The sequence below is a fragment of the Trachurus japonicus genome, chromosome 8 (assembly GCF_045865225.1).
Source record: "Trachurus japonicus isolate A0001 chromosome 8, Traja_1.0".
Taxonomy (NCBI): Eukaryota; Metazoa; Chordata; class Actinopteri; order Carangiformes; family Carangidae; genus Trachurus; species Trachurus japonicus.
Window position 1 is genome coordinate 23,712,669 of NC_140914.1, and position 12,683 is coordinate 23,725,351.

Consider the following 12,683-nt stretch of genomic DNA (forward strand, 5'->3'; position numbering starts at 1 on the left):
CACTGCACAGACTCAGTCTGGAAGATAGTGAACAATGACCAGAGTGGAGCTGCTCTGGCACCGGGTGCAGTACAAGTGAATTTGCTGTCCTGAACTGGAGGTTTTGACTAAAATCTCAAGTCTTATTTATTCAGCAGCCACTTCATGAAACAAAAACTTTGTCACATTTGTGCTACAGAATTGACCAAAAATAGAAATTCATGTCCAAGTTCTTAGCTCTGTTTGGACAAAGATGACCTCATTAATGTGACTGCTGCACGGCACCCAAATATGTCTGTACAGACAGTCACAGCTCAAAATAAAATAAAATAAGAGATAGGTTATAGGTTTTCAATTTATCCCCACCAGAAGAGCTCTTTCACTCTGAGCTTTAGCAACATGAAAACCACATCATAGCATTTAACATATTCACATGATCTGCGCCGTCTTGCTGCACTTTGATCCACGTTCCCATTGAAATGAAGATTTCAGTGATTCTCACCTCGCAGACGGTGCAGTGGAAGCGGGTCTCCACATGGTGTTTACACTCGTTGCAGGTGTAGACGAAGCGGTCCTGGCTTTGGTTGTGCAGCTCCACCAACATACACATGGAGCTCCACATGGACCTCCTGAGAGAGCTGAACTCCAGGTGCTTGTCCCTGGCCAGAGTCAGGAAGGCGTCGCGGCCGTCCATCAGGTCGCAGGCCATCAGGGGGTCCGAGTCAGTGATGGCGGGCAGGGAGTTGGCGGTGGGGCCGGCGATGAGGCGGATGACGAAGAAGACCTGGGAGCGAGATGGGAGAGAGTCAGCTGCAAAGTTTCCCTAAACGGTATATGAAGGATGTGTCAATCAGGCCCAGCTTTTACAGACACACGTATAACAGTTGTTTTGATGTTAATATGCACATTTACACATTTATTACCAACTTCACCTTTGTCCACAATATCCTGTCATTTTGTCAACAGAAGATGCAATAAAAGTTTTTCATTGTAGATTCCTTCATCCTCTGTTCTCTTACCCATCTGACCAACAGGTAGTATTTGCTTGGGAAATGTAAAGAGGTTTGTGCCATGTGAGAGTATTTACAGAAGTTTTATAATATTTGAATATTTCGATAAATGTTAAGCACCTTCATGTTGGTAGGTTAAGGTTTTCCTGTAGAGTTTTCTTGTTAAAACTTTTGACATGACATTTGTTTGTCCTTTGGTTTGACCCGAACATTTAGGAAAATGTATTTAATATACTGCCTTTATTTCTTTAAGAAAATGCAAACAAATAATTAATAAATAATTTAAATGCTACATTGCTTAAACGCTTTACCAAATGACCTGTTAGAAATCTTTTTCACTTTGGCTATTATACAGTATACAGTAAGTGATGACCTCAGTCACTGTGCAGGTATGTGGGTGTATAATCCAACTGAATAATTAGCAGCTATTGCTAAAATCACACGTACCTCCTTATGTTTCTCCATGGTGGCGTAGAGCTTCTGGGACAGGTCATTGGAAACATTGGGCATCCCTGGTTTTTTCTTATTGGCTCGGCTCAAGCTGCTCTTGTTCTTGCTTGTCTTTTTATTGTTCTTCTTTTTGGCATTCTTGCTGTCTCCTTTTGTGGCCTGTGAACGTTTCAAATGTCAATTTCGGCACATGGACCAGCTCCTTAGCAAACATCAGTATTTTCTGCGACCTGAACACATGCAGACTTTGACTCTACTCACGTCGGTGCTCTCGTTGGAGGTGCTGTTCTCCTCCCTCTTCCTCTCCTCCTCCTCCTGCTCCAGCTCCTTGATGCTCTCCTCCAGCACGTTCGGCCAGAAGTCGCCCTCAAAGTACGGCAGCTCCTTGGCACTGGTCAGCCGGTCCTCCGTTGCCTGCTTGAAGACGTCCTGTGGGACAAAAAGACGGCGACTTAATTCCTGTCATGTTGTTAATGTCATAATGAACTTATGTGTATGTTATGGAATAACATTTGAACATAACACAATCTAACATCATGGTCCATTTAGTGGCTGTTCTCTGGCTTTCAACCGCCATCACATGATATTCTCCAGCAGATGGAGTCCAGTTGTGAGTTAATCTGAATGTTTACAAGTGATATAATTGAAAGCCTATAACAGCCAGGAAACGCTCTCTGTGGCAGGATTGTTTTCTCAATGGTTGTGGACGTTTAACACGAGCATTAGGACTTGACTGTGAGTTGGCTTTCTGCAGTGATGGTTGCTTTAAATCACACCGACGGTACGACGATTGGATAGAAAGCGTGTCTCACCTTGTAGTCGTGGACGATGCGTTCAGAGACGGCCTTGTCCAGCATCTTCTTGTACCACTCCTGCAGGCGTTTTGGCTTTGGGATCTTCTGGTCCATTGGGTGACAATGGAAGATGTAGTCGTCCCCCTCACTGGGCGGACAGGCCCAGATATGACCTGTTGTATACCTGAGAGGAGGAGACGTGTGGTTAAATTCACTGAGACTAATATATAGAGAATAATTACTTTTACTCCATCTGTTTGCTCATTTTCATGCCACTGAAACACATAATGAATACACTGTGTAGTCTGCTTGAAGTTTAAGAATTGTTGAATGTTTGTTGCTGTCTGTTTAGTGTGTGTTGCTTAGTTTTGAATATATCAGCATGTCTTAGCATTTCTTAGTTTTTAGCTTTTTTTCCCAGTCAGGTTTATGTTGTCTTGTCCTTTTTTGTTTTTTTTTAACTTGCACAGTCATTGGAGATTATGCACACATAATTTCACTGCAATGATCCTGTATTACTGCATGTGACAAATAAACTCTCTTGATTCTTGATGTTTATGTTAATGTGTTTGCATTTGGAAATGATTTTCAGCTGCTCAGTTCCATCAGGTATCATGTTTGGGAGGATATAAACTTGTCTCTTACCCCTGCCTCTTGACGTACTCCAGGTAGCCCAACAGGATCTCGTGGTAGACGGCCGTTCTGAGGTGTCGAGGTTTGAAGAAGTGCACGCTGTCCAGGTAAGAGATGTACACTCGTCTCTGATTGGGCGGCGGGCAGTCCGAGCCGTACTCTTGAACGTGCATGCCGAAAAAGCACACGTCGGCTCCGTCGATGTCCTCGAACGCAAACAAGGCTTTCATCCTGTACGGGAAGGACTCGGACATCTCTCCGCTGTCCACGAACCTGGAGAGAAACAAAGCCAGGTGAGGAAAACAGCTAAACCGTCTCTATGCTACGATGCGTCTCCCTCCGACCTGCCTGACAAAGCCTCAAGCAACATGTTTTTATTTCTCCAACCCTCAAACCTTACAGTACAGCTGTAGCTGTGGTCTGAAATCTATTACTGGACTGGTGGACTGAGTCACTGTGCTGCATCTGCAGGGTTTTCTCTCCCATAATGAGACTTAGGTGCACCACCTTAGTGTTTTAGCCCAGCGCTCAGGCTGAGTGAACAGGAATATGAAAAAAATATTGTTGTATCCTCATACTCCTGAAGTCTATACCGTGCACTTGACTGATTTCACACATCTACTTTCATATGCTTCATGTGGCAACTCCACATCTGGACAGCTGTATGCTGCCAGCGTTTGGACTTTTGCTGAGTAAGGAATGACCGAGCCTGAGGTGAGATCAGCTGTTGCAGCCCACGCCATGTTCATCAACATGGTTAGGGCTACGTTCACACGGAAACGATCTGAACAGAAAACGCAAAAGTGGCGTTGTGTTCTCACTTTTTATTTCGAGTTTAGACGAGTGTTTTTGGGGAGGAAATCCGCGTGCATACGGTGACGCAAAAGTCTGTGGAATTCAATGTCGTATGCACACCAGGCGCCTACAGCAGGTGGCAGTGTGCCACACAACACACAACACCAAGTCCGCACGCCTGTGTACAACCCAGAATTTTTCCCTCTTCTTCATCTTCTTGATTTCCGGCAGGCTGTACGCCGGCCATCGTAATGCTGCCCTCCGTGCCCTCCACAGGTCATTGCAATCGGAGCGGACTTTTGCGTTTTCACCCTTTACATGGGGACACAACGGCGGAGCGTTTTAAAGATTTCCACTCTAGAGGGTGGTTTCACTTTTTTGCGTTTTCAAGCCCCCAAAACGCTGTCGCCGTCTAAACGAAAGGCACAGCCGATGTGTCGTGTCGTGTAAACAGGGCCTAGATCTCTACTGTCCGTACAACATTGCTCTATGCCGGTTCATAAAATGTGCAGCTGGTGTCGAAGTGAATCAATCTGAACGCTGGCACAATGTTTTCTCTGGCTAATTTTATTTTGTTTTATAAGATTAAGTCGATGCATTTTTAAAAGATCGTCTGTCTGGTATATTGGACTGTTGCTACACTATTACACATGTTTACACACAATTAAATTGAGTGAGAATGTGATGTCAGATTTGTTCACAAGTATCTGCAGCAGCCAGTTAAACCTCCTACCTGGACTTCATGCCCGGCTTGACCTCCACCACCTTGTCTGAGACATGGACGACTCGGATGCTGACCTCGCCAGATTCAGGGTGGCTCTGCCGCTTGAGGTAGTCGTTCACTCGCCCCTCCAAGTAGCAGCCCAGCTTGGTCTGGGGAAGCCCTGCAAAAAGAAAAAAAAGGTAAAACTAGAAGTTAGTAAATTAAAATGTGAAAGTATCTGAACAATCATGTGATCCATCAGTGAAATCATTGTTTAGTCACAGACATGGTGAGAGATCTCGTTTTGAACGTGTTAGTGGCACAGAAAAGAAATAATGAAAAGCAGGAAATTCAATATTTGTTTTTTTAAAAAGATGAAGATCTACTTATTAAACTAAATTAGTTCTGTTGGTTGTAGATGAGTGATAAACGCTCCCCAACCAAACAGAGCTTTAGGAAGTTACGTTTGAATATAAACCAAACATCCTATGAACGTCTGATTTTAATTAACATACAGATTTTCATTCTAAAACAGGACGAGGCTTTGATGTGCTCTCTGGTTTTTTTCACTGTACAGACCTTTTGTATGGTAACACTTGTCTGTTATAAGAAACCTATGTTGTTAACATTCAGTGACTGTGGTGATATACCAGCAAAACGTACATTGCGTCCTTTTTGTTTCTTTTGGTGTGAACCTTTTCTTAAGTCATGTCAGTTTTTACTTCATACTTTTCATCGTTTTCTCTTTTGTTGCGCTACAACTTCCTCTTTCATACTTCTCGTTAGCACGTATATGCTGACTAAAGCTGAAACAAACGAGAAAAACAAAAAAGAAAACGGCCTACAGATCCTCTCTTTCACAGCAGGAGCCAAGTAGAAATGTTAATCATGGAGAGAAGAAAGGAGATGATGCAAAAAGATTTGAAGGCAGATATTTTAAAAGGATCAACGAGGATGATGAAAATGATTTAAATACAAACCACGATGGATAAATGCCAACAATTTTTAAATGTGGACTAACTCATTTCTAACATGGTTTGAGTTTTTGAAAATATTGCTATCAAATAATAGAAAACCATCAACACCTCAGATGAAAAGTGATGGGAGCTCAACTAAAGACTGAATTAAATATTACAAAGAACAGACACACTTCACTTACTTTTGGCTGCGTATTTGTTCTCTTTCCGCGTCTTATTCGCCTTTTTGAGGCAGTTGTCACATACAAAGCTGTGGTTAGGGAGGAAATCAAGAGTAAACAGTTAAACTTGCAGGTTACCATCTGCTCTGTCACAATAAGCATGGATGACAGTGATGAAGTGGCTTTAATCAAGAGATGATTTGGCCTTTGATGTCAGTCTCTCAGTCTTCAAACAACTGTAATGACTCGGAAGTTGGTTCAGTCTTTTAATTACAAACAGACCACACATGAGGGGAGATCAAACTTTGAGAAGTGAGACAATCATTTCTCGCTCGAGTTGCGGGGCTTTGTTTGCAGATCTGTCGCAGCCACCCTGGCCTACATACCTCCAGTTTCGAAACCACTCCTCAAAATGTTGGGGGCAGTGTGTGTGTGATCTTTAATAATTTGCTTTAGGCAGCGTCTCTGCAGCTAATGCGTTTCAAGACTTAACAACTGTACTTTCCAGCATCTGATGTTTTGGCTGATTCTGTAGCTTTTCAGGAGATCACAAAAGGCCAAATTCATTTTCCAGACCCAGTAACAGTATAATGTACAGAGTGTGTGTATAGCAGCTGGCTCACCCTAAAGGCCATATGGTGTCATGATGCAGGACACAGATCTGGTGCATTTTTCGGCCACAGTCGGTACATTCTACGAGCCTGAGCGGAGAAGACAAGAAGCAGACACAACATTAAAGTTATTGGCTGCATTTCATGTATGATGAAAATACTGTGTTCTTCTTCAGGAGCTGCACGGTTGTTATCTAACAACTGCAAAAAATATGTGACACATGGGGGGGGAATCATATAACAAGGCTATTATTCACAAACAAACACTTAACCGCCTTAATTTCTAAAAGCAGCTTGAATTAAACAAAAAAAAAAAAAGGAAAAAAAGAGTCAAAAAGAGAGACATACAGCTCTGGATCAAGCGTGTCATTCTTCTTTCGCTGGAACTGGTCTTTGTTGATGGACCTGTAGGAAATATCAGAAAACAAACTACTGTAACTGACACAACAAGGAAATCCTCTGTAGACTACACACACTGTGCATGTGTGCACACTGTTGCCACAATTCAGACAATGCTGACAGGAGAAATTAACAACGGTCACCAATTACACATTTTATTATTACGCTGATTACTTGTATGTCTAAGAGAGAGGAGAGTAGGGGCTTAAATACAACATGACTGTTAGTTGTTGACCATATTAGGTCATAATGAGGCAATAATACAACTTTATAAATGAGGATAAAATCAACAAACAAACACAGAGGAATTCATGATACAGGGGCTCCATTTCTGTTTATTCATCACAATTGGTGCCATAGTCACTGATAAAAGAATATATCATATCATGTTATCAGCAGAAGCTGAGGAAGTCAAGAAGAAAACAACCTGGGTGATGTCATAGGGGCTATCTTGACTTGTAACGTTTGACAGAAAGTGTTTGTTAAACACTACTGAAAAGAGGACAGAAGATCCAATAAGTATTTGGATAATGGGAAATATACTGTAGTATCAAGTGTTTTAAGCTTGACAACAAGTCAGAGATCTGGGATCTGCTGCTCAGATTCAATTTTTTTGTGTGTCTTTGGTGAGTTGTTGTGTAATTACTTTAATTTATCTCACATTTCGACTAGCTACACAAAGTGAAGCGTGAAAACCCCAGAAAATACAGCTTTACTAAGAGGTGAACAGGCTGACACAAGGTGACAGACGCTAAAAGGGAACAGTGGATGTTAAATGGTTGTGATGCTCTAAACTTCACTGATGCTGCAGGACCGGTCAGTGGGATAAACGCTACGAGACAAACTAAGTACCAGGTGGGAGAGTTGTTATCTGTTGTGTGTGAGGGTGAGGAAGGAGAGAGAGGGGAGTGGAGATGGTACTCACGTCTGAGGCTGGGAGGGGTCATCCCCCAGGGAAACACTCTCGCCCTGGATTTCGTTGAAACACTTCTCACAGAAGTGGTACCTGTCAGCAAGAAGCCCATATTTTGGTGAACTACACCGTTCGCCATCAGCACAGCCAATCACAGAGAGGGCACGAAGAAGCAGCCGCCAATCAGGGCAGGGCAGGACAGGCCAGGGGGCGGACACACAGGAGGAGGCAGAGGGCAAGGTAGGTCGTCGCCAGCAGCCAATCGTGATGCAGGGTTTTTGTGTGGGCAGGGTGTTTTGATTTTGCGCGTAAATTTCGGAGTGGATGATTGGTCACACCAAAGCAGGCCAATGCAGACATCACAAGCGTTAAAAAAAGGAGGGGAGAGAAGGGGAGAAGGGAAGGGAGGGGGAGGGAGATGGGGGAGGGGGGAGGTCAAAATGAATATTAAAAAAAGCGTGAAATAAATCGTTACAGGTCAAGACGAGGACAATGGAGGGACAGAGAGGGAGAGGGGGGGGGACGGACAGGATGTGAACAACAACCAACAGAGGACAGAGAGCCAAGGCAAAGCAAAGATTAGCGTCAGACGTCCAGTGGTAAACAACAACAACATTACAGCAACATGAGAGACCACTAGGAGCTGTGGAGGAGGAAGGGAGCGAGGATACGAGTCTCCAAACATGAAAGGGTGAATGAGGAGAAAAATAAATAAATGGTAAAGCAACAGGGACCCATCATCCTTTTAGTTCATTTATAAAGTGGGAACCTTTCCTCTGGTGGTGAATGGATATAACACCCCCACCCCACCCAACCTCCTCTACTTAATATTAAAAAAGAAAAATGCAAGCAGCCACATGTTGTGCATGTAAATTTACTCAGTGGGAAACAAATGGTGCAGCAAATTAAGAATAACTGCTGAAGAAGATAGGAGCCCACTTTATGAATGACAACATAATGGAAATTAAAAAAAGGTGAACTGTGGAGATGGAGATGGTGCCAGGGTAACCATTTGAAGCCAAATTAAAACTCATCTGTGATTGCACTGATTGATTGATGCTATGCTGTAAGGAAATATAACCCATGTGCAAAAATACAACAACACACACACACACACAAGCTGTTCTGCCAAACGTCTACTCTCTCATTGCTGTTGCTCTGTGATGTGTGGCGTGCTTTGTGCTCCAATGTGTCGACAGCCCTTACCTGTTCTGGTAGCTGAAGTAGGCGGCGTCGCGTTGGATGGTGCATAACTGTTTCCCGTAGCAGCACAGAGTTTGAGGGGAAAACTCGTACTGAAACAAGAGGAGAAGAAAAAAAACAAACAGAAACGTTGATTGAAAACCATCTCACATACGTACGTCCTGCTCACACAGGCAAACACGGCTCGCTGGACGTTTGGGGAAACACACTTATTCGCTTTCTGGCAGCGACTTGGATAAAAAGATTGGTATCAATCTTATATATTTGTCAGTTAAATATGAGGCAGCAGCTGGTTAGCCTGGCTTCATGTTCACCATACAGACATGAGATTACTAGGAATCCTCCACTATTGAGTCTGTATTTATTCAGTTTCATTTATTCATGTCCAACACCACCATCCTTACTCCCGTACACTCCCATACACCCGCTCATCTGTGCAATAGTTTCTTTTCTGCCTTTCAACAATCATTACTGTGTAAATATAAACTTTATTCTATTTTTGTAAATAACTGTATATACTTTTGAAATAATGAGGCACAAAACTGTACAGAATGTCTTTATCTCTCTCTCTTTTGTTTTTATGTTTGTTTTATATCAAATCATATTTCTATATATTTGCATACTTTTTTTTCTCCCTTATATGCTACAATGCTACTTTTCCATGAACAGTCTTGTCTTATGTCTCAGCTCCAGCTCTCGGTGCAAAAACAAGTGTATTTGCCCCGATGTCAAATTATTCTGGGACCATAAATAAGCTCAAAGAGAATAGAAAAGCAAAATGTCTCTACTAAAAAAGACAATATGTATGTAGTATATTCAGCAATCAATATTAAAAAACCAACACCACTCCCGTCTCACCTTCCTCCCACAGCAGTATCCCAGGCCCTGCATGACGGGGTCGATCTCCGTCTCAAACACCTCGGCCAGCTTGGAGCAGTATTTGTAGACGCGGGACGTCTTGCGGTTGTACAGCCAAGCGTTGTTGAACATCAGCCAGATGTCCTCCACGTACTGCCAGGGCTCCTGGTACTGCCCCGTGTCCAGCTTCCGCTTGATGGTCGACAGGTCCATGGGGTTCTTCACAATGTCAAAGTAGTCCTGGTTTTCGGAGGGCACCGTCCGGAGTCGAGCGGCGGGTCGGGGGGGGAAATTTGAGAAGGGTCAGAGGAGGGAGAGAGGGGAGAGAAGAGCGAGATGGTGGAACGGTTTGGCCGCCCGAGGTGGGGAGGAGGAAGGAGGATGAGAGAGATGGAGAGGAAGAGTATCGTTGTCGCCGTCGTGGTCGTGGTCGTCGGGTGTGATGAGGGCGTCGCGGTTGACCGGGCGGGACCAGAGTAGGGAGAGAAGAGGGTGCAGGGGGACAAGGTTGTTGAGCGCTGCAGAGAAGAAGGTTCGTGTGCAAACAGAGAGACATGACAACTTCTGCCCTCCAGCTCTCTGCTTTGCACCCTACATTTAAAGTCAAGTCCCTCTCTGTGCCGCCGCAGCACGGACCAGGCGACCGCCACGAGTCCGTCTGGTCCTCTGCTGCTCATGTGACCACAGGCTAAGACTTAAAAGCTACACACAGATGCATTGCATGTAATTGTATTGCAGCTAAAAGCCCAGCACTGTGATCCTGTAATCGTCAGTTACCAATTTCTCTTAAGAAATACATTCTCGTTTTGGCCACACGGTGACTGTTTGACAGTCGGAGGAACAGCTCTCCGCTGAGGTTTGAATGTAAACAAAAGCTTTTCAGGCCTGGGGAGCGATCAGGGTGCAAAACCAAGAAGAACAGAGCAGTGGCAACAGCAACAGGCAGACAGAGATTCACTGTTTTTAGCAACATAGCGGTTGGCATTAACAACGGCAGCAGCACAAGTAGCGATATGATGACGGAGTTAAAGCCAACAGTGCTGAGGTGAAGCAAATGTAAGAGGGACAAGATGAGTCTCCAATTTGGTTTTTCTGTTCGTGTCCGCCGCGTCTCCGCTTCTTCCCAAACAAAAATACGGTTTGGAAGGAAAAAAAAAAAAAAAAAGGAGCGGAGAAGAGGGCGAGGAAAAGAAAGGCTTTTTGGAGATTCACCCACATAAAAAAAATTCAAAAAAAAAAAAAAAAAAAAGAGGAGGAGGTGTGAGTTTCAAAGAGCAGGGTCCATCTCAGTGTCACCATGGCAACAAGAGTTAGGAAACAGACCCTCATCTCTGAATGGAACCACTCACATGCACAAACAAGTGATGCGTATTACGACCTACAGGGCCAGATTTAGATCACAATAAAACGCTGCTCAGAAATCCACCAGTTTGTGATGAACTTAGATTTTTTTTTTTTTGCCGCTGAATGTTTATATGAACGCCGTTACACAACGACAGCATGGCGTGAAGCTGCATCACTTGACTGTGGAGGTTCCTGCAGGAGACGTGAGCCAATAGCCTGACGCTCGCTCATCACAACTCTATAAAAAAAGCTGAGGCGGTAGGAAGCCACTTTAGGGAGATGCTCATTTTGTGTCATCAAACTCTTTCCCCCCTAATTTGGATGCAGTGAGGGTGAAGGTATTGTCCCTCCTCTACACGCTGCCCACCTGAACACTGACACACTACTACTGGTGAGGAACTGAACTAGAAAGCTAGTAATGGAATAAAAGGGTGAAAAACTACAAAATAAAAATATGATTCATGATGATTCAAATTAAAACTGGAAACTTAAGGCAAAAGTCAAACAAATTAAAGTGATAAATAAAAGCAATCGGCTCACAAACTCTTTTTTACAGGCCACATTTGTCCCATTCAAATACTTTGTTGTGCCATTTCATTTGTTGTTTGCTTTTAGTTTTAGGAGTATTATGAAAGACAAGCAGCCATCGATTAATCATGCAGAATACTCGGATGGATACTTGGGTCAAGTAATACTGTGTCTCACAGGATGATGTGGCTACAAAACAACACAAGTTAAATCATCGCGCACAACAAAAACTGGAATCTCAATGTCAGAATTAATGTTTCAGCCAGTCGTTTACTTTTTGTCCTTCTCTACAGTTTTACTTGAGAAAAGGCAAATGTTCATGAGACTTATTGCTTTGATTTACAAGTGACAAGAAGTTTCAGAAAAGAACACACACTCGCACACAAATACACTCACACAAACATACTCACACACACCGACACACTCTTATATTTCATTTTCTTAACTTCTGACATGCAATGGGAGAAAAATCAACTAAAACAAAAGGTTAAAGTAACTTGAAGCATAAACATGAAATAAACTCAAAGTATGATAACTATGCCGAAGCAGAGCAAAATATTAAAAGATGAAAAAGTAAAATAAACAATGGAAAAAAAACTACGTTTTCAGAGGAGTTGAAGCAAAATGGCAGCCAGTGCAGTCCCTTACCAGGTTAGTTTTGTTACTAGTTCGAATACGTACGGGTATTCCCAGTAACTGGGGGTCCACCGGCTGACGGAAGGGCAGGGACTCAGGGTCCTGCCGGTACAGAGCTTCCAGGGTGGGCATCAGAGCCTGACGCAGCTCCTCCGGCTTGAAGACTGGAAAGAAGCGGAGCAGTGAACACAAATGAGAGAGGGGAGCAGCTGAGACACAGCAGGTGGAGGAGGAAGAGAGACGGGGGGTGAAAACAACAGAACGGCCTCGTCTCTCTGCTGGACTCCAGGATGAATGAAACTTCACTGAACCGGCCACATCGTGAAGCAAACACACTGCACACGCCGACCAGCTCCATGTCAGAGAGTGATTTAAGTGTTGTTTCACCGTCCATCACCACTGTGCTGGAGTGCTCACAATTTTTCAACAGACTCTTGATTTTGCTGGACGGCATTCGAGTTAGTCCGCTCTGGACACAGACACAGATCTGAAGCCTTCACACTCTCCCACTGCAGCTGTTTTTTCAGTAGATACACTGACGGACAGACTGACATTGAAGTCCATGGAGCACAGTTAATCCTTAGGGGTCTGAACCTATTTTGTTTTTGAATACTTTGGATTTTGCCTTTATACCACATGAAAAAAAACCATTTAACATGCCCATGCTTGGTATCTTATTTTTCAGCACA

The 12,683-nt window shown here is 43.6% G+C and overlaps 1 protein-coding gene across 10 annotated transcripts in view; it reads right to left on the minus strand.

Annotated features, from left to right (window-relative positions):
* Positions 1–12,683, minus strand: part of ep300b (EP300 lysine acetyltransferase b) — a 31,440-nt gene that overhangs the window by 3,764 nt on the left and 14,993 nt on the right. For 4 of the 10 annotated variants that reach the window (XM_085784793.1, XM_085784796.1, XM_085784797.1 and 1 more), the window contains exons 17-29: positions 12,040–12,158; positions 9,487–9,726; positions 8,632–8,720; positions 7,438–7,518; positions 6,462–6,518; positions 6,126–6,203; positions 5,524–5,591; positions 4,395–4,545; positions 2,879–3,139; positions 2,252–2,417; positions 1,701–1,868; positions 1,437–1,598; positions 482–763 (exon numbers count right to left, since the gene is read on the minus strand). In XM_085784793.1, the coding sequence (XP_085640919.1) occupies positions 482–763; positions 1,437–1,598; positions 1,701–1,868; positions 2,252–2,417; positions 2,879–3,139; positions 4,395–4,545; positions 5,524–5,591; positions 6,126–6,203; positions 6,462–6,518; positions 7,438–7,518; positions 8,632–8,720; positions 9,487–9,726; positions 12,040–12,158 (1,922 nt within the window). Of the gene's footprint in view, positions 1–481; positions 764–1,436; positions 1,599–1,700; positions 1,869–2,251; positions 2,418–2,878; positions 3,140–4,394; positions 4,546–5,523; positions 5,592–6,125; positions 6,204–6,461; positions 6,519–7,437; positions 7,549–8,631; positions 8,721–9,486; positions 9,727–12,006; positions 12,159–12,683 lie in introns of all 10 variants that reach the window. The other 6 variants (XM_085784787.1, XM_085784789.1, XM_085784788.1 and 3 more) reach the window with 3 other exon arrangements.